Source organism: Panthera pardus, unplaced genomic scaffold, assembly GCF_024362965.1.
Source record: "Panthera pardus isolate Hobbes unplaced genomic scaffold, ASM2436296v1 HiC_scaffold_15, whole genome shotgun sequence".
In the NCBI taxonomy this organism is placed as follows: Eukaryota; Metazoa; Chordata; class Mammalia; order Carnivora; family Felidae; genus Panthera; species Panthera pardus.
In genome coordinates this window covers 41,107,868-41,133,311 of record NW_026526710.1, presented here as the reverse complement: position 1 = coordinate 41,133,311, position 25,444 = coordinate 41,107,868, and the positions used below count along the sequence as shown (strand labels likewise).

Here is a 25,444-nt window from a genome sequence, read left to right as displayed (position 1 = left end):
AGGTCTGGCATCCCTGTTACTATGGACTCCATTACATACCCACACCCACCCCCCAAATCCGTTTGTTAAAGTCCTAACCCAAATGTGACTGTATTCAGAGACAGGGCTTTTAGGAGGTAATTAAGGCTAAATGAGGTCATGAGGGTAGGGCCCTAATCTTGTAAAACTGGTGACTTTATTAGAGAAAATGAGACCTCGCCCTCTCACTCTCCACACGTACTCTGAGAACAGACCAGGCCAGGACAGAGTGAGAAGGTGGTCCATCTGCAGGCCAACAAGAGAATTCTAGCCACTACCTGACCACGCACCCTGATCCTGAACATCCAGCCTCCACAACAGTCAGAAATTACATTTCTGTTATTAAGCCACCACTCCATGGTACGGCAGCCCGCGCAGACTAAAACGCTGCTTCTGGTTTCTAGTGTCATGATGGGATTTCATTTAAATGAACTGCTGTGAGGAGTTTCCTCACCACACTGGTACCTCTTTCAGGTCAGAGAATGGATATTATACACCTCTGTCTCCTCCTAGCAGCTGCTGTGGTGATTTGAAAACAGTAGATGTTCAATAAATGTATAAATTTTTAAAAATTTTCTTTTAATGCTTAATTATTTTTGAGAGACAGAGACACAGAGCACGAGTGGGGAGGGGCAGAGAGAGAGAGAGAGAGAGAGAGAGACAGAGACAGAATCTGAAGCAGGCTGTCAGCACAGAGCCTGACGTGGGGCTCGAACTCACAGGCTGTGAGATCATGACCTGAGCCAAAGTCGGACGCTCAACTGAGTCACCCAGATGCCCCCAAAAATGTATAATCTATTAATGAACATAATGAGGATTTGGTTTTATGCAAACATTACCTTTATATAGAACCTGATGTTGAATTATAAGAGCTAAATGTCCTCACTAGACCTGCTTTGGACTATTCAGAGTATGTGGATGTGCTGTATGGCAAATGTCACTTTGTTGTATTTTACTGACCCCAAGTGAGGCCCCACCTGCAGGGAAGTCTCTGTATGTAGCCCGAAGAATGAAAGAAGTTGAAGGTCTTTCTCTTAACCTGACCCATGGTACCTGCCTTCCACAGCTGCACAGCAGCACAAAATACTGTTATCCCTTTATGACCACTAGGAGTACACAAAGCAATCTTGCCACCATGCACACTTTACTACCATCATACATTTGTACCAAATTTTGTATTTCAAAAGGGATCATATACAGTGTCAGAGCGCTAAATGGAGAATACCAAGTGAACCCTACACAGAATGTCTGATGTAGGCAAGCCTTACAAAAAAGTGAGAGAAATCCATTCAGAGTGTTATCTAATTCTCCTACTGAGAGAGTTCATTTGAGATCCTGCAATGCTACCTTCTAATCCCCCAGACCAATCCCCTACCACAAAGAAGCCACACATTTGAAGGGTGGGCGATGCATGGCACATATAGTGGGACCCCAGTAAAACCCATGTTTGAAAACAAGGACCACTCACACATCATTTAGGGACTAAGCACATACTACTTGCCAGACATTAGGCTATGCGCTGGGGATAAAATAGTGAGGAAATCACAGAGTGTTTCATCTCAAGGAACACAGTCTCAAAATGGACATAAGCTTAAGAGCTAAAACTAAAAAACTCTTAGAAGAAAACATTGGGGAAAAGCTTCATGCCATTAGGTTTGGCAAGCATTTCTTGGGTGTGACAGCAAAATCACAGGTGACTAAAGAAAAAATAAATTGGACTATGTCAAAATTAAAACCATCCCTCAAAGGCCACTATCAACAGAGTGAAAAGGCAAATGCAATCCCTGAATAGAAAATATTTGCATATCATATCTGATAAGGGTTAATATCCAGAATATATAAAGAAATCCTACAACTCAACAAAACAAACAAAAAACAGCTTGATTAAAAAATGGGCAAAGCACTTGAATAGGTATTTCTCCAAAAAAAAGATATACAAGTGACCAACAAGCACACAAAATACAACTCAACACCAGTAATCATTAGGGAAATGCAAATCAAAGCTACAGTGAGATATCACCTTATACCCATGAACATGACTACTATCAAAAAAACAAAGAACAAGTTTTAGAAAAGATGAAGAGGAATTAGAATCCTCGTGCACTGTTGGCGGGGATGTAAAATGGTGCAGCCACTATGAAAAACACCATGGCAGTTCCTAGAAACAGAATTATCACATGATCCAGAAATTCTATTTCTGGGTATATATCCAAACAAACAAATCAGGACTTCAAACAGATGTTTGAATGTCCATATTTTAGCAGCATCACTCACAATAATCAAAAGGTAGAAGCAACCCAAGTGTCCATCAATGGATCAACATACAACATACATATATACAGAATGTAGTATATACATACAATGGAATATCATTCAGCCTTAAAAAGGAAATTTTGATGCACACTACAACATGGATGACCCTTGAGGACATTATGCTAAATGAAATAAACCAGTCTCAAAAGGACTAATACTGTATAATTCCACTTGCACGACGTACCTAGAGCAGTCAAATTCAGGGAGATAAGTAGAATGGTGGTTGCCAGGGATGAGGGAAGAAAGGAATAGGGATTTAGTATTTCATGGATAGAGTTTCCATTTGAAGATGAGAAAAGTTCTGGAGACGGACGGTGATGCATTTGTACAACTGTACTTCCTACCACTGAGCTGTACACTGAGATGGCTAAAATGGTAAACTTTTTCCTATGAATGTTTTATAATTAAAGAATTTTAAAACATTAAAAACTTACAAATATACAGGGACATGAAAAATATACAGGAAAATTTAGTGGGCTATAAATTAATTTTTTAGGCATTGGCATTAATGTACTTTGCTTCTTTGTAATGTACTTTACTTCTATTAAGAATATCTGAACAGCCCACTTGCCTTCTTGTCACGTAATTTAACGATGCACAGTGAGCATTTTTGCTAAGGCTGCGTGAATTGTTGTACTTCTTACTAAGTATGAATTTTAGTCTTTGTTGTGAGATACCGGAGACTTTTTTTTTTCTAAATGTTTATTTTTGAGAGAGAAAGAGAGCAAACAGGGGATGGGCAGAGAGAGGGGGACAGAGGATCTGAAGTGGGTTCTGCGCTGACAGTGGAGAGCCCCATGTGGGGCTTGAACTCACAAACTGTGAGATCATGACCTGAGCCAAAGTCAGAGGCTCAACCGAGCCACCCAGGTGCCCCATCCAGAGTCTTTAACGTGAAATTGTTTGCCTGCATCACCAACTCTGGGACATCTACAACTTTTTCCTCACATCGCTTTCCCCCTCTGTGTCAATAAGAATGCCTTCACCAGGCACCCATGGCCACATGTGTCATCTCTCAAAAGGTGGCAGGGACATTCTCACGTTAGCTTTTCCTTCCATAACTCCATTTATGTTTGATTCATATCTCAACTCCAATATTATCACTTCTTGCTGAACTTTCATCTTTGTTGGCCAATTCCCTCTTTCAGTTATCCATTTTTGTGAAATGTCATATGGGTTTATCCCTACGAGGCAAGGAGGCACACAAGGACACACTTTGCGGTCTGTGTGGGAAATGAACAGGTAGATGCACAGTGACCAACACAGGCAGACTCTGATAGAAGTGACATGGTCACTGACCATGACGTGTATCTGTTATACATGCGAGGACTTGCAGGCTGAAGCCAGCAGCTTGTGTATACCGTTACTCACAGTTCAAACATGGGGTAACTGAAATCTGAGCCCTGTTATCTGGTCTTACTTAACTAAACTCTGGTAACTGAAACCCATACAGATCAGAACCAAGCAAAGCGAGTGCTATCTCTGTATAATTACAAACTGAGATAAGACGACCAGAGGAAAGGAACAGGATTTGTGGAGAACCTTCACGAATCTGAAGACCATGGTGGTTAGAGGTCAAAGAGCAGAGCAACAGCACAGCAATGCAAGAAGAGGCTACAGAAGGATAAAACTTGGCAAAGTATTGATACTTTAAATAAAGGTTAATATAGATTCTACAGCTTGTTAAGACCGAAATCACTGTCAATTTAAAGCAAATTTACTTTTCATTTTTAGATAAAGCATCAGATGAAAAACAGAGCTATAAGTCTATTTCACAGGATGAGTTCACTGGGCTTTGTACAGCTATAACCTATAAGGAACACAAGGACAATATTGAAAATAGAAGAAAAAAAAAAAAAGATTAGGCAGTACATGGTCAAGGGACCAACCGAGCAGGGCCAAGCCACGCCACAGAGTTCCTGTGGGAGGTTCTAGTCCTAATCCTGAGAGCAGTGGTAGGCTGTATTCGTTTCCTGGGGCTGCTGTTAACAACTTACCACCAACCTGGTGGCTTACAACAACAGAAATTTCTCTCTCCCAATTCTGGAGGCCAGAAGCCTGAAATCAGTTTCCTCGGGCTGAGGTAAGCTGGTGGCAGGTCTGCACTCCCTCTGGAAGCGTTAGGGGAGAATCCATTCCCCGGCTACTGCAGCAGTAGTGTGGTGTGGTACTCGTGACCACTGCATTCCTGGGCTTATGGTAGCCATAAGCATCTTCAAATTTTCTCTCTGCTCTGTTTTCCTATCAGCTTCTTCTGTGTGTAAAATCTCCCCCTGCTGCTCTCTTATAAGGACATGAGTGCATCGATCTAATCTGGGTGGATTAGAGATACAGCTGGGTGATCCTGCCATCTTAAATCTTTAACTTCATCATATCTTTTCAAAGACTTTTCCTTGGGGGGGGGGGGTGCTATATAAGGTAATACTCTGAGATTCCAGGGATTAAGACACAGATACTGTTTTGGAGAACCGTTTTTCAGCCTAGCACAGAGGCAACATAATTAGACTCACACACTGAAAAGATCACTATGGTGAGAGGTGCAGAAGGAACAGGGGTTATGAAGAAGACAACTGGGCTACTGCAATGATCTCAGTCAGAGGAGGCTTGCACTAACTAGGTGCTGGTGGTGGAAAAGAAGAGAAGTGAATGGCAAGAGAAACACAGAGGATGAGTAAGACAGAGGAGGTGCCAAGAGAGCCTTCTAGACTTCTGGTATGTATAACCTTGTTTCAAGTGGAGCACGAGAAGACCAAACGTGCAGTAGACCACCAAGCTAAACAAGGGGCCCGCAATACTGCTGGGTAATGCTCAACAATAACAAGAGGACTCTTTCGGAGAAAGCAGGGGAAATAGCATACACTCTGGGGATGGGCTCAGATCTTCCACTCACCATCTTTTTAACTTGTGTTCTGTTAGCCTTCCCGTTGTTGCATGCAAAGTGATAACACTACTATTTATCCTCAAGGCTGTGCAGAGAATTGGGATTAAGGGTGAAATGCACGTGACACAGTGCGCATTAACAGTAAGCATTGATTACCCACTTGATTACCACTTGATTACCATTTGCCTGCACAGTAACGCAAGCAAAAACCAAGACTGTTGTATGATTACAAGACTGTAATACTTTTAACTTTATTCCGATTCCTCTCTAGCTTTGCTAATTCGTATTCATTTATTGCTAAGGCCTGATGCTCATTTAGAGTTACTGATCTATTCTGAAAATAACTCTTCGGGCTAAATAAAGTCAACTTTTTTTAGTTTTCCTAATTCTGTCATTAATGTGTATCCAATATCTTCCTAACTCATTAGCATTAGCTCCTTCTCCATCATAAATCACACAAATAGATAACTCAATCATCTCCATTCTATACCAATATCAGGCTGACCAGCATCATTAGCAACTTCCAAAGAGATCACCCAAAAAAATTTTATTGATTACCTAAGAAGCCTTTCCAACCAATCCTCCAACAGGGGTTATCTTTAAAATAACAAAATTGCTCAACATATTTTCTCATCTTTGAATTATAATAGGGTCCCTGTATTATGTGTGTCAATAATCCACACACTGCATGAATACTTTAATTGAAGATTAAACACAGCTGTTTATACAAGCAATTCAAATACTATTTTATATAATCAATTCGAAATTTCAGATTTCTCTATTACTCAAAGACTTCAAAGTGAAACTACAGGCGTATTCTTCATAATAAACTTTTAGTAAAATAGGTCTTAGTAAACAACACTGAACTTCATATGGAATTGTGGGTCTCTCACCAGGGAACCTATATTTTTCCTTTAGTTTTTAGAAGAACACAGGCCCAAGAAAATTTCATTTGTGTTTCCTTCATTCTTCATAAGCTTCCTTAACTATAAATGTAGGCTTACACAGAAAGCTCTGATGAGGTCTGGTTTTATTTCACTCTAAAATAAAATCCAACATTCTTCTATTGAGAGAAAAACTCACAATTTCAAGTTAGAGACAACAACTCTCTTATCAGCTTAAGCCCAGATCTGAGATGCCACACAGGGGCTACAGAAAAACACCCAAACCATTCTTTCATTTCTTGCCATTTTTACATGAGCAATTTCACCAGAACAAGAACTTAAGAATTCCAATATGACAGGTCCCTTGGCTAAGACTTTAGACAGCCATGGCCCCTCTCTCATGGCCCTTCTCTCTTTTTCTGCGCTACGTGAAAAGAAATCATTTCTTGCTCAAGGTGTGATTTTGATAATTCAAAGTAATGAGTGTCTCATCAATCATCAAATAACCAAAAAACATTTGGATCTTTGTGGTCAACAGCTGAAGCAAATGACATTCTAGATATCAACAAAACTCCTTCCTGGGCAATAAAACTGGTGCACACTTTGCTATAATGCAAAGGAAAGGGAGAAACCCAATTACTCCAACAACCGCAGGCCTACAAAAAAGCAGCCTCATCCTCACCTTGGATAGTTCCAGAGTCACAAGCATGCAGCTGAATTCAACCTGCTTCTTTGAGACATAAATAAAGAAGGTGAGCATGATTTACAAGAAGCAAAGATAAAGTCCTTTCTTGCTCCAGAGATCAGCTGACAATACAGAACCTGAGGTTCTGCAATTCACTGTTCAGAATGGGGAGGGGGGAAGAAACACTTGAAGCCTTGACAGTGACTCATTATACCAGGAACAATCCTAAAGAGGTCAAGCAGCATGGATTTTAGTTTAATCCAACTGTTTCTCAAAACCTGAATCTCTGTCATTTAGCAAATTCAACTTGGATTCAGATACAAAACATCATTTTCCCTCATTCTCTGCCCTGTTAGAATAGCACCAAAACTTTTACTTGTGATAAAGATAAAATGATACAAACATTTAAAAATCTGTTTATCTGGTGATGGTTACTTTTGAAGGAGTGATCTACTTGAAGTAAAACTTGGAGGGCTGCTACAGGAGGCAAGAAAGCACAATTACAAAGCAAAAGGCCTCTATCTAGATGGCAAGAAGGCTGACGTGGGAAAGGCAGCAAATCATGGTCGTGAACTGTAGGAACTCAGAGACGGACACATCATGCCCAGACTCAAGTTTCCTGGAGCCCCACCCAGCAAGGAACAGGATGGTGCCATCAAGAGCTGAAGAACAGGTTGAACTAACATGTAAACATGTATTACGGGATGCAGCTGACATCACAGTTGAGGGTGGGACAGGAGAAGTTCTACATCTGTGTATGGAGGCACCCTATCAGAGATGAAATGCTATATGTGGGTGTTTCCTGCTTGCTGCTTCTAAGCCCAATGGAACAGAAAATCATCATGAAGCATTCTGCCCTATTTCCTCCCAATTGAGAAGAATCACTTTGTCATCTCCTTGGCTGTGTAACTTTGGGGTAACTGTGTCCTGATTCCTGGGGATTTGGCCTGTGTGTGTGTGTGTGTGTGTGTGTGTGTGTGTGTGTAACCTACTTAGCAAAAAGCTTGCTCACTCCATGAAAAGGATGTGGACCCATGCACCAGTTTATACCCGGAGATTAAAAATTAAGAAGACTTGAGTGGGGACAGGGAAGACAGACTAGGGCTCTGAAAAAAAGTCACCTAAGGATGCAAAGACATGGGTCCTGCAAGCTAGCCCCACAGTGACAAGAAGAGAAGGGGTTCTCCACCCACATGGCGGGAGACAGAAGAACCAGTTCTAAGAGCCCTTCCTGGAGCTCTCTGGGCCCTAGAAGCAGGCATGGGGCAGGAGGGAGAGGGAGACAGAGATCTGGAAAAGCCAGTGTATAGGAGTAGTAACGCGTGGGGCCCAGCACTGGAGGCACCCCACCCGGGGCTCTGTCACAGATGCAATGGAGGACCCGCCTTATTCACCACACTCCTTCAGCAGCAGCAACAGCAGCCTGGGCAGCCCTTCTCCTCCTGTCACCAGAAAGACCTCACCCTTGTGCTGCTCCCTGCAGCCTCAAGATTCCAGCTGCAGAGACCAAACCTTGTCTTGAGCCTCATGCCCCAAGCTCAGTGCCTCTCAATAGAGGGGTTTCGGAAATCCACGGTGACATTTGGGGGCAACACAGTGACAACAGTGGAATGGGCCATGGATGTAAGACACCCTGCAACGTGGGAGAGTCCTGGACCTTGTCCCATGTCCTGCACAACTTCTCAACAACTTTTGAACCCTACTTCCATTGGCAATGAAGTACAAGGTCATGCTGGCACTGTTTAAATATACGGTTTACCAAGATTTACTCACAATTTTAGAGAAGTATGCCACCAACAGCAACACGGCTTGTGGCACGGGACACAGCAGCGACACCAGCCAGCATGTGTGGCCACCTCATGCCAAATGGAGCAGGGATTTTGAAAGCTCCTTTAAATATGTTTAAAGCCAAACAAATTTTTAAAGAGCCATGAAATACTGGATACCAATTATTTTCACTAATAGATTTCATTTTTGCCATCCTATATTCAAAATTTGTACCATATTGAGTTTCATCACAAAAAGTGAATAGAGAAATTATTTGGGGTTTTATTCTTACTCTCATACTGTCCTCACCCCCTTATCCTCGCCTCAACTTCCCTATAAGCCTTTTTAATTCATCCTCTCATCCTAGACCGCTGTTACAGGTCTGGTTTCCAAAGCACTTGGCTTGGCGACGGATTTAAAGACGGGAGACCTATTTTCTGAGACACACTGTCAGCACACATCCCATGTCCCAGCGCAGGAAACCAATGATTTTGATGCTATCCTGACACAGGCAGCCTAGCTCATTGCGAAAATGTCACACTTCCTTGCTTGCTCAACTTCAACAGTGTTTTTGGAGTTGACGTATTATCCCTACTTCAGTGAAGGTATTTCCCCACCTCTTTTATTTCAAAGTGCACCAGCTCTCTCTCATTTTTCTATGGAATGGCTTCTGATCTTTTCTTAAATCCAAAGGTAGTCCTTACACACAGGCACAAGCACCTAACTTCATCATCTGATGAAAGAGTAGCGACCATTTATATTTTAAAATACATGCAATTTTTATATTACGAATTTTTTTTTCTCCTTTAGAATAGCATTTGGGCATTCTATGGACCTTTAGACACTGTGAACAGGTCATGTCATCTGCCAATTTTATTTTAGGATCACAGGAAGGGAATTACAATATATTATAAAAAGAGGGCATCAGATCTGATACAGCTGAGAGCCCCTGCTCCCAGCCACCAAGTTCCCCCCAAGACCAGTTCTTCCTGAAATTCAGGACAGGGATTTGGGATTAGGGAAGCTAGATTCCTGCCTTCTCCCACCTAAGAGGCAAGTATCACTGGAACATGTCATGCCACCCCTCCCCCCCACCAAGAGTATCCCAGAGCCTTGGAGGTGACTGATAACAGACAACAAAGGACTGGCCGCTTAGCATAGGCTGCCTCTTAGCCACACACAACACTGAGCAGAGGACAGCTCAGTCAGAGGACGGCAATCCCCAGCGCTGCCACGCCCCCCGCCCCCCAGGGCCACTTCATCAGAGCACTCCTCCTTCCTTCTGACTGCACCTGTCAAGGCCAGCGTGTGCTCAGTGGCAGCTTTGCTCCCTATTGCCCTACACGAAGCACCGGGCAGCCTGAATGCACCAAAGGAAAGAGGCTGACAGGCCAGACAGGAGTTCTGTTCTCTGGTTCTGAGAAGCAGTGTGTCAATTCCGGGGGCACCGGTATTGCTCTAGAGCACCTGCACTGAGTCAGGAGACCCACCCGGCATACATCAGCATGGGGGGGGGGGGGGGCTGAGTAATCGAGCTTCCAGAGCTCCTAAAGAGCATGACCCCTGGGCTACACTTGCTGACTGGCAAATAAAGGGATGCGGATATGCCCAGAAGACCTCTTGGACCTCACGTTACTCCAGCAACTTTAGAAGAAGGCCAGGAATCCCTGACCAGGGAGTCCACCTCTCTCTACTGTCTTAGTTCGCTCATACCAGAGAGGTAGCTGTGCAAACAGTGTCCAGCCATCACCAGTGAAGAAAGGGATGGAAGGAGCCTGTGGGGGCACTGAGGCCTCATACCATCTCTTCACAGACATCCGAGCTGCATCTTGGAGAAGTCAGAACAAGTTAGAGGATACAAAATACCCCAGCACAAGTGGGGAGGGGAATGAGGGAAGAGTCAGTGAAGCGGACAGGCCAGATCAGAGGATATCTATGCCCAGCTGGGACCTTTATCCTATAGAAGACTGGGAGCCACAAAGGGTCTATAGCTTCGGGAGACTCCTTGCCCCCTGGCAGCCTGTCATGTTAGGGTGGTTTGCATATTACTGGGATGTCGCCCCAAAATGACCTTAGAGCACACAGGTGAGCATTTCATCCTGTAAAGGTTAAGAAGAGTGGTAGTATAGTGTAGCAGTCAAATACACAGACTCTGGCACCTGCTGGCCTGGGTTTGCGCCCAGCTCTCCCACTCAACTGTGGAAGCTTGGGCAGGTCATCCAGAGTAACTGTGCTCCCCCCCCCCCCCCCCCTGCAGCCCCTGTGAGAAGGAGATAACAAGAGCACTCCTCACAGCGCTGCAGGAGGATCAAATAAAGAAGAACATTCCAGGACTGATGTGTGGCCTGGCATACAGTCCGCACCATCTACTATTAACCACTAGGTGAAAGTAAGCCACCTAAACCAGTGATTTCACAGACATCACAGCTGTGGACAAGACAAAGTATTAAAGGGACCATTTCTGAGGCAGACTGAAAGATATTAAGTAAAGCAATACCTCCTCAAAGGACCAGCTTCTCACCTTCACTGTCCCACAAACAGTAGACAGAGTAGGGGTTTACTCTGTAATAACGGACCATCTTCCTGTAAGACAGGAGTAACTACCTGTTGTATATGTGTATTTCTTGTGTTCTGAAATTCTTGAGCAAGGAGGAAGAGATGGAGAAAGCAATCTTAGCTAGGGAAAAGCACTGAAATGGCAAACCATCAACCACCTTTACACACAAAGAAAAGCCCCTATTTCAATCTCCAAATCAGCTGCCGGGCAGTTTTGACTTTCTCCTCTGACACACCAAATTTATGGCTAGTTCTACACAAAGGTATTTTTTGTAATTATGTATGGTGAGGCATGTCAAGCATACTTATTGTAGTGATCATTTCATAATAGGTACAAATGTCTTTTATGTTGTATACCTGAAATTAACATGTCAATTATACCTCAATTTTAAAAAATGCAACAAAGTCCCTTATTCAAAAACTGGAATGCATCCCCCCTCCCAACATAAAAAGGCTTTAAGTGGTGACTGTATTCCCACGTTTGCCCACAAAGGCAATTCAATCCCAAATCGGACCTATGTCCTGGATGAACAGTATACTAAGAATTCAGGGAACAGAGTAAGTGGTGGAAAAGGTATAAGACCAAGAGCAGAGCCCCCCCCCCCCCCCCCACCCAACCCCAGCCCCTCTCCCAGGGTAGATCTGGCACTAGGCAAAGTTTTGACATAAGAGGGGAATCCTCTGCTGCCCAGCCATCTACTTTCTGTACATCCTCTATATTCTCCTCTAAAGCTCTTCTCAGTATTAGCCTCTTCAAAGTTCCACTGCTGTTGCTGGGTAAGGAGAGGGATCCTGGCAAAGGAGACTAGGGTGTGAAAATGGAGCTACAACAACCTGAGCAAAAAGATCTGGACCTCTTAAATATGGTATGTTTGGGGATCTACAAGTGGTTTCAGGTAACTAGAACAGAAAGTGTTCTATGCTTCAATATTCTTTCTCTCTCAGAGGACCTGGGTGGCTCAGTTGGTTCAATGTCCGACTCTTGATTTGGGCTCGAGCCACAAGCTCACAGTTCTTGGGTTCAAGCCCTGCATCAGGCTCTGCGTTGACAATGTGGAGCCTACTTGGTATTCTCTCTCTCCCTCTCCTCCTCACTTTCTCTCTCAAATAAAGAAAAACACAAAACTTCATTTCAGTGAGTGTAAGTCCCCCAACTAGGAGCAGGCCATCTCCCCAAACTACTTATTAATGCAGTATGCAGGACTCCGAACACACCGATTCTTTTAAGGTTTATATCTTTAACTTTGTGGATATAAATGTGTGTGTGTGTGTGTATATACACATATATATACCTATACTATACTCACAGAATATTCACTTTTTCTGGTGATTTCCTACATATAGGTTCTCCCATTAGTCTACAGTCAGTTACATTTTTAAGAGAATCCCAATTAAAATGAATATTTAATTGGAACCTTTCTAGAAAGTACAATAATTGGGGGGGCGGGGGTGAATGAGTGTTTAAAAAACAAAACAAAACACAGCCCTAAGTTGAGGATGGAAAAAACGCAACAGAGGAGTTTCCTGTCTTTCCTGCCAGTTCCCTTACACCATTTCTGCTTTTCATTGCTTCTCCTTTTCTTAATTTCTGCAACTATGGATTCTCCATAAACTCTAGCAGCAAGGTACGAACATGCTGTTGTCTGGGAACAGCCAGATCATGCAGAAAACACAGGTGGCCTACAAGCTCTTCCTGTCCTCTAATGTACCTACCCCAGTTTTGGGCTCAGGCTCAGGTGCCTGCCGGCCCAGGTTTCTTACAGAGGCTTTTGAGTTTTTCCAGACAGAACTCTGGTTTGTACCAGGGGTCAGTCATGGTTTTGTTTTTGTTTTTTCTATAAAGGACCAGACCATAAATATTTTAGGCTTTCTAGGCCATATGGTCACAGCTATTCATTACTGCTGCTGTACTGCACAAGCGGCCACAGAAAATACATAATCAAGTGAGAGTGGTTGTGTCCCAATCAAACTTTATTTACAAAAACAGCTGGCCAGATCTGGCCCACGGGCCATACTTGGCAACCCCTGTATTATATGGATACATTTCTACAGCAAGACCGACTTTAATCAACATGCTCACAAATAAGACACAGGTCATATGGCTTTGTCATGGGTGCCGTAAAAGATGTTAGACAATTAGGATCCATACTTTCATTTTAAATGTAAACATATTACCTTACCACGAATTTTTCTTGCCTTTTGTTTAGTAAATTTTTGCCATTTTTATAATTTAAAAAACAAAAATGTACTCCGTAATACAACCACTTACAAATTCTATAACAAATCCAAATGTATGCATATTTATACTCAATGAACATTCCTTATAAACACTATATGCTTGTTTTAATGGACAATGACTTTTTAATAATACTTTCTAGTAACACCTACAGCCAGGAATTAGTGGTAGTGTTGGCAGGCTAAGAACACAGGTGTTTTAAAGTCAGAAATAACACCAGAAGTTAAAGCAGGAGGAGATGATAGTAACAAGGGGAGGAGGGGGGAAAATGTCCCACCTGTGAAATGAAAGCTACAAATTTCATTTTGGCCAGGAGCCCCAAATGTCTCCTGTCTTCCTCCTATCTCAATATGCTTCACCTCTCCTGACAGTAAAAAAGTAACACTGCAAGCCAAAAACAGAAAGGTATGTCAAGAGTTTATCATGGACGTGAGGGCCGCAAAGAGGAACGCGGTCATTATAAAATGGGAGTTGCCCAGACCACTAGCAGCAAAGTAACCCTGAAAAGCAGCGCTGACTCACAGGAAACACGGACTAACCAGTGATCTGAAAAAATAACAAATACAGAATAAGCCATCAAACAGGATGACCTAATAATATTGATCAGCTAGCTCACAGGGCTCACCCATTTCACATTCCCATGTGGGCTTTTCACTATTTCCTAGGCTTCCCTTTCCACCCCACCTCCTGTCACATTTCCCTCCTCCCCAAACTTCTCCTCCCCCATCATCATGCTCAGACAGCAGTTCCCCTACAAAAGTGTCCTTCCAGCTGGGTTACAAGTTGCTGTCCTTCACACCTACAGGTCAGAGAAGCAGGCCATGGATACGCCTCCACACCATTGTACCTACCCCGCAACACCTGATATCTAGTGCCTGTTCTTGTTCATGTAACCATCACCTAACCTATCGTGTGTCTCAATACCTACAGGTCTCAGTGTGTGTCACACATGTGAACATCAGTTAAGAGTGGTGTGTGGGGAGGGTGGCTAGTGAGCACTGCTGCACGAGATCACCAAGCCCAAAGATGAACAACAGGAATTTGATTTCAGGTGGTATCACGAAGGTACAAAGTTATGTCTTCAGGCTCAAAGCAGAAAGGGCCCAAGGCAGCATCCATCTGCCTCCACCTCTGGGAACACATCTCCCACGTGCACAGATGGGGTCTCTGCACCAATAGGGCACCTTGTTACATTATTACTAGCGTTACAATAGAAGTAACAGTTACACTTTGAATCCCAACTACCGAGCCTCTTACAGCTCAAAAGAAAGGCTCTACTGTGCATTTATTTCTAATTCCTGGATCTGTGATATCTAAATGACACAATCCAGACTTTTGACTAATTCAGAATGGCCTTCATGATAATCGGTTTCTATGAAGTAACCATTTCTCATTCCATAGCTGTTGCTGAAACTTTTATCATCCCAGTAATGTAGCATGAGAAAATGACCTTAAGAACATTGTTACACCAGATACAAAATAGTCTTATTGTTAAACTGTAGTAGGATTTTGGAAGGTTTACTTGTAGGGAAAGGATGGTCTTCTGTGACAACATAATCCTAACAAAGGAGAAAACCAAATTGCTCTGGAAAGAGCAGGTGGAGGTGCTCCTGGAATACTTACAATAAAGTCACTGCTAAGTTTTCCAGGAGGCCATTCAACTTTGGAACAGCAGTTTTCCACTAACATAGTAGGATCTAAATCTCTCATATGCACTATGTGAGGCTAACCTTAAATATAAAAGTTACCTGCATACAGGACATTTTTCCCTCTACTCAAACTATGTCATCAAGAAGGAAGCACAGGGTGGCTGGGTGGCTTGGTCGGTTAAGCGTCATACTTTGGTTCAGGTCACGATCTCAAGGTTTATGGGTTCGAGCCCCGCGACAGGCTCTGTGCTAACAGCTCAGAGCCTGGAGCCTGCTTCAGATTCTGTGTCTCCCTCTGTCTCTGCCCCTCTCCTGCTCACACTCTGTCTCTTTCTCTCAAAAATAAAAAAGCATAAAAAAAGAAAAAAGAAAAAAGAAAAGAAGGCACAGTTGTGGAGAAGGCATCAAGTATAAAGCTAGCTCGTGTTTACTGAGAGCTTACACCATGCCAGCTACCATGGATTATTTTTAATCCTAACGACCACATTATGATGTGCGCTACTCCCATTTTATAAGGAAGCAAATTTTGAGTCAGCACCTAGAAAAGTGGCAAAACTACAGTTACAACCTTGGTTGCAAGACGCTGGTCCACAACCACACCTGTACACAATTGTGTTCTCTAAAATCTGGATCAGCAGCACATGTGGGAAGTGGCAAGAGTGCAAGGCTTTCCCACGTCACAAAATGGATGATTCAAGGGAAAGCTGATGGGATAATGCTACCACTGTCCAGCCCTTCAAAAGCTTAAATTTCTGGAAAATAAGGTCAGAGGGCAAATCAAGATACAGTTGACCCTCGAACAATGTTGGGGTCAGGTCATCAAACCCCTGTGCAGTCAAAAATCCATATGTAACTTCTGACTCCCCGAAAGCTTAACTGCTAGTAGCAAGACCACTGACCAGAAGCCTTACCGATAGCCAATATTTTGCATATTCTATGTGTTATGTACTGTATTCTTGTAGCAAAGTAAGCTAGAGGGGGAAAAAATGTTAAGAAAAATCACAAGTGAAAATATACTTACAGTATTAAAAAAATCCACATAGAAGTAGACCCATGCAGTTCAAACCCCTGTTACTCAACAGTCAACTGTATAGTAATTTTAGTGAGACAGGCCAAATGAGATAAGGAAAAGAGCCCTGATTTAGAACCACTGTGCTTGTGTCCTGGTCCTTGCTAAACACAGAGACTCAAGCCCCTCGTAATAAAATTAGCATGATGAAAATACAGCTCACCTTTTTGTTGTCCCTAGAATAGTAAGAATATAAAGGAATGAGCCCAGCACCGTGCCTGGCAAGAAAAAAGAGACTACAATAGTTTGTTTTCATTTTCAATTCCTATTTCAAAACCCGAGTAGACAGCTCCTGTAAATCTTCCCTGGACACCTTCCCCCTCCTCCACCCCCAACACACTCACCCACAGAGGAACTGTTTTCTAGGTGCATATCTGTTTCTGTGAAAAAATAAATTTCCTATCACTCAGAATCCGCCCTCTGCTAGGAGCACATAAAATTGTCTGGGTAACAGTATTTTTGCCTTATTTAATGCTTTCAATATACCAGAACCTACAAGTACTATTTAAGTACACTAAAGAAGTTTGGGGGGAAAAAAGATGACTAAAACCAGTAACAGAACATTTCAAAGCAATAAGTATTGAAATATGCAAGCACTGTATCTTGATCAGCAGCAGCTAAGGAGTAAACTTGACTCAGGCTTTCCCCAGCCCTCTCCTACACCACAAACTGGTAGTCTTTAAAAAAAAAAAAAAATCAGAGCACTATGTCAATCATACATTTTTTAAAAAAATGTACATTCTCAGACTGAAATCAGACTGGTATGCTTTAAAAACAAAGGGTCCTGAGTAAAGCCAAGTTGTTTCCACTTTCAGATTTTTTATTAAAAAAGTGATCTAACGGTAAACTATCTTTAGGATAAAGTTTATTGTTGTGAGATATCTGCTTTGCCATTAAGAAGTGAAAGCCCAACCATAGAACCACCAGTCCGTGAAGTGTGAAAACATCAGGTGCCTGACGTCAGATACCTGACTGTATCCTTCCTCTCACAGACTGTGGCTCTTAACCACGGACACACATCGGTCCCTTTTTCCTACCAAGCCACTCAGGTCTTAAGAAGTGTGAAGCACATGGCTCCTAAACACCTACAGGGAAGCTGCTAATCAACATCCTTGAGACTGGGCAAATCACAAACTTGTTTCCTGAACCAGAAAGCAGATGCTTTGGGTCCCCAATGAAACTGAAGGCTCCTCCCACTCGCAGGAGACAACCAGGTTTCAGTTCTTTCATTTTTTAGAAGGCGGATTTTAAGAAAGCAATTAACTGAGCACACGTGTTCTTCCTTCCACGCTTACGTATATTTACAATCCCTCCATTTTCTTAAAGTTAGACAAGTCCATCATAAACACACTCGCTTGAAAGGCATTAGCAACTCATTTTGAGGAATGAGTTCTAGAAGACAGGCAGAGAGAGGGGCGCAAGCCGAGTTCGGCCGAGTTTTCTAATTCCTGCACTGCCAGGCAGTTACGCGTTTATCTGTTTTCAAACAAGAGAAGCATCTAAGATGCACGATGATGCGAAGTAACGCGAGGCACCAGAACCCGGCACGAGGCAGCTGGTGTGCTCCGTGTCACAAAGGCTGCTCGGGCACAACACTGCGAGTTTGAGGCTCCCAGCTGCCTCCAATCGCATCCGGTCCCAGATCCCAAGCCAACGGGCTCCGGACCCGGCGGCGGGAAGGCGACCCGCGAGAGAGAAGCGGACAAGCACTGGGTGCCCCTCTGGGGGGGCGGGGAGCGAGAAAGTGAGGAGAGACCGCAGGAGCGAGGGGGGACGGGTGGCGGGTCCCGCGCAAGGAAAGGACAACGGGGCGGGGGTGGAAAGGGGTGATGTGACAAAGGCGCAGAAGCGCCGGCTGCAGCGCAGACCGAGGGAGGCGACCCGGGCACCGGGGCCGGGGAGGATTAGTGACCGACGGGAGGGGGAGGAGGCTTCTGGGGCCCGCGGCGGATTGCAGCGCGCGAGCCGGCCCCGAGGGGCGCGTGGCCGGGGCGGGGGAGGCGGGCGCGTCGGTCACCTGTATTGTTTGAAAAGCTGGTCCGACTCCCTGAAGCCGTTGTTGAGCAGCATGTTTATGCCGGCCAGGGCCAGCTCCGCGTCCTGCAGGGGCGCCGCCGCCGCCGCGGCCGAGTCTCTGTCGTCCTGCCGCCGCGGCCGCTGCTGCTCCGAGCCGGCCATGGGCGCGCGAGGCTGTGCGCAGGGCCGAGGAGAGGTGGGGCGGCAGCTGCTGCGGCCCCCGCGCGCCCGGAGCCCGGCTCTACCTGCCCGGAGCGCCGCGCAGCCGAGCGGGGCGGGGGAGGGGCGGCGTGGGGCGGGGCGGGCCGGGGGAGGGGGGAGGAGCCGGGCCGGCTGCAGCGCGGCGGGGGACGTGAGCGCCCAGGCCGCCGCCGCCGCCGCCGCCGCCCGCCGCGGGGATTACTCAGCAGCCGCCCGCCCGCCTGCTCCTCCCGCTCCCTGCGAGACGCCCGCCTCGCGCGGGCACCCAAGAGGAATCCGTTTCCGGGTGTCTCTCACCCCGCCGAGCCGGGCCCCGAGCGGCCGCCGCCCCTGCTTCCTGCAGCCCCCGCACGCCGCCGGGGTCCCTCTCGACCCGGGTCGCCACCCCGCCCGCACGCGTGCCCCGCCGCCCTGGGCCAGCGCGCCAAGCGTGCTCGGACACTCGCGAGGCACCGAGGCCCAGACTTTGACTCTTTCTTGCAAAAGAGCCGAGCCGGGGGTCGCGCGGAAACAGGCGGGTTGCAAAGGGAACTGGGAACTCCGCCTTGGATGCAGCGAGAGCGCGCGGCACTCACACCTCCGACCCCCAGCGCTGCTGGCGCCCACGACCCCCAACTTTAAACGGATCTTGGGCCCGCCCTCTAGCCCAAGGTAGCCAATCCCCGAGGAGGTGGGCGGCGGGGGCGGGGCCCCAGGGCACCTGCAGGACTTCAGCCGGGAGCCCAGCGCTGAGCGGGAGCGGAGAGGATCCCGGATCCTGGTTCGCACCTTCTCTGGCCGCCGCCAATATCTGCGAGATGGGGCAAGAGGACGAATGGAGGCCAATGTGGCGTACACCTAAATATTTAAAGCTTATCAATTAAGCTCTTCAGGTGTTTTCTATTATAACCCTGGCAATTATACTTTCAAACCAATGAAACAGAAAAATAAGTATAAAGCTAGGGTTTATTATATGACCGAATATCAGTAAAATGTCAAAGATGACAGAACTTAGTCATTATGGCATATGTCTGACTGTTCTGATGGTGGGCTGGTAATAATGTGTGCGTGGGTAATATTATAAAGACAAACAATTCACAAGTAATTTTTGTTTTTCCATAGATTTCTCTTCTTCACTTTTATTTTAGCAAAGTCACTATATGTGTTATGGCAATCAAATTTACGTTCTTAATGTCAAATCAGACCACCTTTCTTAAATCACTGTAGTTCTTAGAGTGTGGTTTATTAATTTCAATTTGGAGAAAGTGCTCTGCTGAAGCATTTAAAACTGAAATCGTTTTTAAAAAGTAAAGCGATATTCAGGTTTAGAGATAACTCAGGAACATATCACATCCAGCATTATAATGAGGTCACATGATATGATAAATTACCACAGAAGATATTACCAAAACAATTTTATTTCATCATACAAGTTGCTATCGCTTATTCTGTGATGCATGCCATCCCTTACAAGAGTATGTATCTAAACCAATATAGTATTTCCCACATTTATATATACACATTTAAGAGTAATGTGAATTGCTGTCATTCCTTGGCTGTCATGTGTAATTCTTAGAACACCATGCTAATTCTTGAGTACATCTGGAGTCACAAATTGGAATATCAAAAGAAGGAAGAAAATGGCTGATTCTCACCTCTGGGGAACAATACTTTGTAATACAGGAATCACTGCATTCATGTGATCTGAGAAGGACTTGACAAATCTGCCAGGTTTTTTTAATCCAAAAAAAAAAATCCAGGTACTCTTGGATTTAAAATAGTGTTAGTCTCAAATATCAGCAGTGCCACAATTCTACATGGCATTCATAGCCTGTAACCTTTGTTTTTAGGACATTGAGCAAGAGACAAGTAACATTTCTTTGAGGTTTGAACAATATTAATCATGAGAATGGATGCTAAGAGTTATGTTCCATGGAACCAGCACTGGGTGCCAGATCCTGACAGAGCTGCCCATGTGTTCTTTAATGTGTGTGTGTGTGTGTGTGTGTGTGTGTGTGTGTGTGTTTTACTGGGCAGGGACATCTAACGCATGTCCTAGGTACTGTACTGGCCATGGGGCTCTTGCCAGAGAGTGTTCCCTGGTCACACATTGCCAGTGGTAACCAGAGCTGACAACGTGCCCAGTGCTTATAAGCTTCCTGTATTTTGGATCTGTGGAACCATCTACCCTCTCTAACCCTGAAACAATCTAGTCAACAAGGGAGAGCAGCCAAGAGGGCAATACCAAACCTAGCACATAGCCGGTACCTCCCCTCCCCCAACTGGAAAAGGCAGCCAAGTTCAACCAAGCAAGGTTCTCTGTGTCCCTATTTCTGAAGGGGGAAATCAAGGAATTGATGATCCTGTGGGCATTAACAAGTTGTATCTGGGGCCCTGCAGCTGAGAATGTGGTGGGGGAAGGGATGAGCAAATTTAAAGCAAGCTGTCTCAGAAACCTAGCACCAATGGTTACACAGACTTAGCGAAATTTAGCTGTTGAATGATTGGGGCAAGATCCAGTGCAACTGCTCCGTGCCCCATAAAAGGTGATGTGGATAGAGGATAACTGTACCTTGTAATATACACCAGATGTGTGCCAAATTGGACCCAACCAAATACCATAATTAGATTAGCAGCTGCATCATAAACGGACATTTTCAAATATTTGCTTGACAATGAGGGATACAAAGAGGATTCAAAATGGGCCTCACCACCCTGAAGAGAGGCAATACGTGAACCAGTAATTATACCTGTGGTAGCTGTAGTTGGTACTGACACCTGTCCAAGGTTTAGCTGGCAGGCAGGGAATTAAGGTTGATTGTGTTTTCTTCACTATATAGCAACAGCAGATAATGATGGATACTTAAGAGGTCATGGTGTGTATTACCTACAAAAGGAAGGAAAAATCTAGATCACCAAGACGTTAGGGCACCCTATACTTGAAATTGTAAGATTCACTGCACCCTTTTGTAGGACTAAGGCAGTCTGCAGTGCATTTGGCTTCAGCCTAAGAGGATTTACCCAGTGGTCCTTTTCGAAGGAGAGAGGAGAAAAGGAGACTAAGGGAAAGGGAGAGGAAATGAAAAGCTCTCAGATGGACGGAAAGCTGATTTCCTTTCTACACACCTCCTGTGGGTATTGTCCTGTGAGTTTGTGGTTCATGAGATTTCATTGGGAAAATGAAACTCCCAAGCCCAAAGGATTAGTGAGCAGTTTTAGATGTCTTACTTTTCACATGGTAGATGTTTTGTAAGTTACCTTGGTTGCAAGTAACAGAAAAATCTGACCCAAATGGCCCAGAAAAGTAAATGTATTGGTTCATGAAAAGGATTCCCCAAAATGAGGTTGTACCAGGGCTGCAAAACTGTCACTTGGACCCAGTTTCTTCACCTTTCCACCCCTCCACTTTGCCACGTTGGTACTTGGTGGGCCTACTCTTACTTAGGCCCTTCTCTCCTGGTCCCCAAACAGCTGGAAGCTTTCTAGGTCTACCTGCTTCCTTTTTCAATGCTTAACTCCAAATCCCCTAATTGAATTTCACTGGCCAGGTGCTTTTTCACATGCTCATTCTTGAACCAATCAATGTAGTTAGGAGGAAATGGTTCATTAAGACAAGATCATAAACCAATGAGAGCCCCCTCCAGGGATTTGGAGGTAGACCCATTCCACCCAAACTCCATGGTTGGGAAATTCTAGGTCTATGAGGAAAAGGAAGGTAGGAAACGGGTGTCAGAGGGACAACTAATAACATTCCTTACTCTTGTCTTTCTAAACATGTTTTGAGTTTTTGGAATTACATTTTAAATACATCTAGAGACTATATATTTTAAGAAAATTTTGTTGTGTGCGCTTCGATTATATTAACATTTTTTTAGTAGTGCTAATAACCATACCTTAATGTATCTTTTTGTAAACCTACACTATCAGTTGAAATAAATACAGGTTCCCAGAATGTCTGGAATTCTAAAATGGAGGAGAGCTGGGAAATTAATGTCACTGCGTTTTCTTGTTATGCTAGCTTTGCTATCAAACTCAGCCCTTTTACTCTACAGAAGGTGGGGCAAGATTTAGTTAACTGCTTTTCATTAGAAAGCAAACCAGGTCAAGGGTCGACATGTAAAACTATACAGCCGATTCCTTCCTTTTCTGTCCACAGGGGGAGTCACTGGCTGGCTTCTAAGGAGAGGAGCATGTGGTAGACCCAAGGGGATCCACCTGGCTGTTTCTCCAGCAGGGTGGGTGGATGCCTCTGACAAGATACTCAGGCCACCCTGGAGACCACAGTGGTGACCACGCAGCAAGAAGCCATCCCCTTCAGACTGGGCACCTCTTCATCTGCTTTTCCCCAAACTATATACCTGATGGACATACTATGGGTTTAAGCCGGTGTTTGCAGGAGGTGAGATCATTGCTCTGCTGCTGTATAGATTCAGGGACACGACTGGGGAAGGAGGCATCATGTCCTTCCTCCAGTTGCTTACCTCCCCTGGGCAGCACAAGCAGCAAGGCCTCCCACTCGAGTCCTGGATTGGGATGTGTTTGAGTGGGGAGTACCACTCCTCTCTTGGTCCTCACAGGGGTTTTCTCTTTCCCTCTCTTTCTTCCTTCCCATTCCTTTGCATTTCCTTCTGCATCCCTTGCATTTAACCTGCCTCCTTGCTTTTTGCTGATATTGGCTGTTCCCCAGATCTGCCACCCTCCCTGGTCCTTACAGAAACAATCAAGCCTCCCTCTCCCTTGGTACCTTCTCAGGATTTGTGCATTTTGCAGCCTATGGTGAATGTCTATGACTTCTTTGTCCACTAATTGTCGCTCTGTAAAGAGGCTGTCTCTGATTTCAAGGTCTGGGTCAGCTGAGTCCCTGGGATATGAGGCAAATGAGCATCTGTTGATGAGGGCAGGGAAAGGTGTCAAAAGGTACAGGAGGCTCCATTCGGTGCACTGGTGGGTTTTCTCCTGGAGCTTCTCAAACCAAACTTATCTTGCCATTATGATTAATTTCAATCTGGAATTTCCATTTTTGTCTCAAAAAGAAAGTGATTTTCCTTCTGCCCATGGAACTTTACCTTACTTCTTACTGACCATCCTGGCCTTATTATGCTAAGATGTTATGAACCCTTTCCTACATTAACTGATAACAAATAGCATATCCCAGTTTTCCCTGACTGAAGGAGAAAGGAAGAGATACCTTTCTGTTCACCTAACCACATATGTGAATCTATTTTGGGTGGAAGCAGCAGCACTGACATTTGCTTCTCAGAGTGGATTTGTTTCCAAATCTTAAAGTGTAGTCAGATTCCCTAGACTGTCTAGAGCATGTAATAGGCACTCAACCCCTGTACGTAAGTTGTATGGTAAGGTTGAACTACCAAGGGGGTGAGTTGGAAATACGGGGGAAAGGGGATTGTGCCAGGAGTCTAAATCATAGATTATGATTCTGGTGCTGCAGGGCATTAACTTTGTGACCGAGGGCAATTTTACTTCACCTCTTTTAGCCTTCGTTTTCCCATTTATAACATGAAGACAATCAGTGCCTTCAAGGCAAGTAAATGAAAGAGTGGGCATGTGTTTTGTAAACTATAATGGCAAGATATTATCTAATCCATGCAATTAGTTTTCTAATATAAATTAGAGTCAGTTGATCCTTCTGTCCATATATTTACTTGTCAACGGTAGAATCTTGAAACATCCAGCTACAAAAAAAGTCTGTACAGTTGAATAACCAGATGCATCAGATAGAGATGATTAATTTAAACCATCTCTACTATAAACAGTATATTTTTGCCATTATTTATGCAGCCCAAGGAAGCAGTGCAGATTTTCTTCTGAATGTACAAAAAACATAAAGGAATAATATCCAGGCTTCAGAGTTCTTCGTCTGGATCTGAATTATCTCTGCTTTAATTATCATTGGTATGTTTTGACACTACCTGAAGGGCTAGACAAGGAAATCAACAAGTACTTGGCATGAAGATTGTAAAAATGCATCTTTTATGTCCTACGTGTATAACACGTTTTGCAGTCAGCTCTTATCTTTGCAAGGAAAGATGAGTCGCTAATATAAAATAATGCCTTACTTATAAGTCACTTGTGTTTTGCTCTGGGGCTAAATTAGCAATCCAGGTGTTCCAACCCATAATGCTACTGGCTTCCCCACAGTAACTTAAGAAACTAGCTGAAGAAAAAATTTTCTATCAATGCAGGTAATCCACACAAGTATTACCTGTGCAAATGTACGGACATCCTGGAGCTGAGTGTCCTGAATCTCTGTTTTTTTCATTGGGCACTTATTGAGTATTCCCACCATGTCAGAAGAGGGATAAGTGCCAGCAATATTTAGACAAATATTGCAAGCCCCCTCATCCCTGCAGATGAGACATGTAGCCAGATACACATCGATAATATAATATTTTAAGTACCATAGTAGACCTTGGTACAGAGTTTGTCAGGATCCATTTAATTTCTGGATTTCCTCCTTAAATGAGTACAAAAAAACATATTTTATACACTGATAGATGCTGATTTTCTACTAATTTGTTGATTCTTTACGTCTTTAGAATTAGTCTGCAGGCCACACCAGAACAGTTGTCTCACTAATTAATAGCCAGTTCTTGATTTTTGAATCCCAAATAATATCAACCAGTTTCAAATCCCCCATTAGGCATCAAGGGGAGTCAATCACTATTTAAAAAATTTTTAATCTTTATTTATTTTTGAAAGACAGAGAGAGAGAGAGAGAGAGAGAGAGAGAGAGAGACAGAGACAGAGACAGAGCCTGAGCAGGGGAGGAACAGAGAGAAAGGGAGACACAGAACCCGAAGCAAGCTCCAGGCTCCGGGCTGTCAGCACAGAGCCCAACAGAGCAGGGCTCGACTCACGAACCGTGAGATCATGACATGAACCAAAGTGGGTCACCCAACTGACTAAGACACGCATGTGCCCCAGCCAATCACTATTGTTGATCATTTTCACATCTATCTTCAAAAGAAGATCCATCACAACTGGAGATAGTTAAAACAATGGGAATAAAAATTTGAAGAAAATTCCAAAAGAAAGGAATTTGAAAGATTAAAAAAAAAATAGTATCTTAAGAAAAAAAGTTTTTGTAGTCTCCCAAGGTAGGTAAAGGAAGATATATCTATTCTAGTATATAATACTGTATACTTCTTTTAAAGGATTCTATTAAACAA

The 25,444-nt window shown here is 44.1% G+C and overlaps 1 protein-coding gene across 1 annotated transcript in view; it reads right to left on the bottom strand.

Moving 5' to 3' along the window:
* Window positions 1–18,851, bottom strand: part of TTC39C (tetratricopeptide repeat domain 39C) — a 107,442-nt gene extending 88,591 nt beyond the window's left edge. Inside the window, exon 1 of the mRNA XM_019465527.2 lies at window positions 18,076–18,851. Within this exon, the coding sequence (XP_019321072.2) occupies window positions 18,076–18,236 (161 nt within the window). The 5' untranslated portion in view covers window positions 18,237–18,851. The remainder of the gene's footprint in view (window positions 1–18,075) is intronic.
* Between the last annotated feature and the right edge of the window lie 6,593 nt (window positions 18,852–25,444).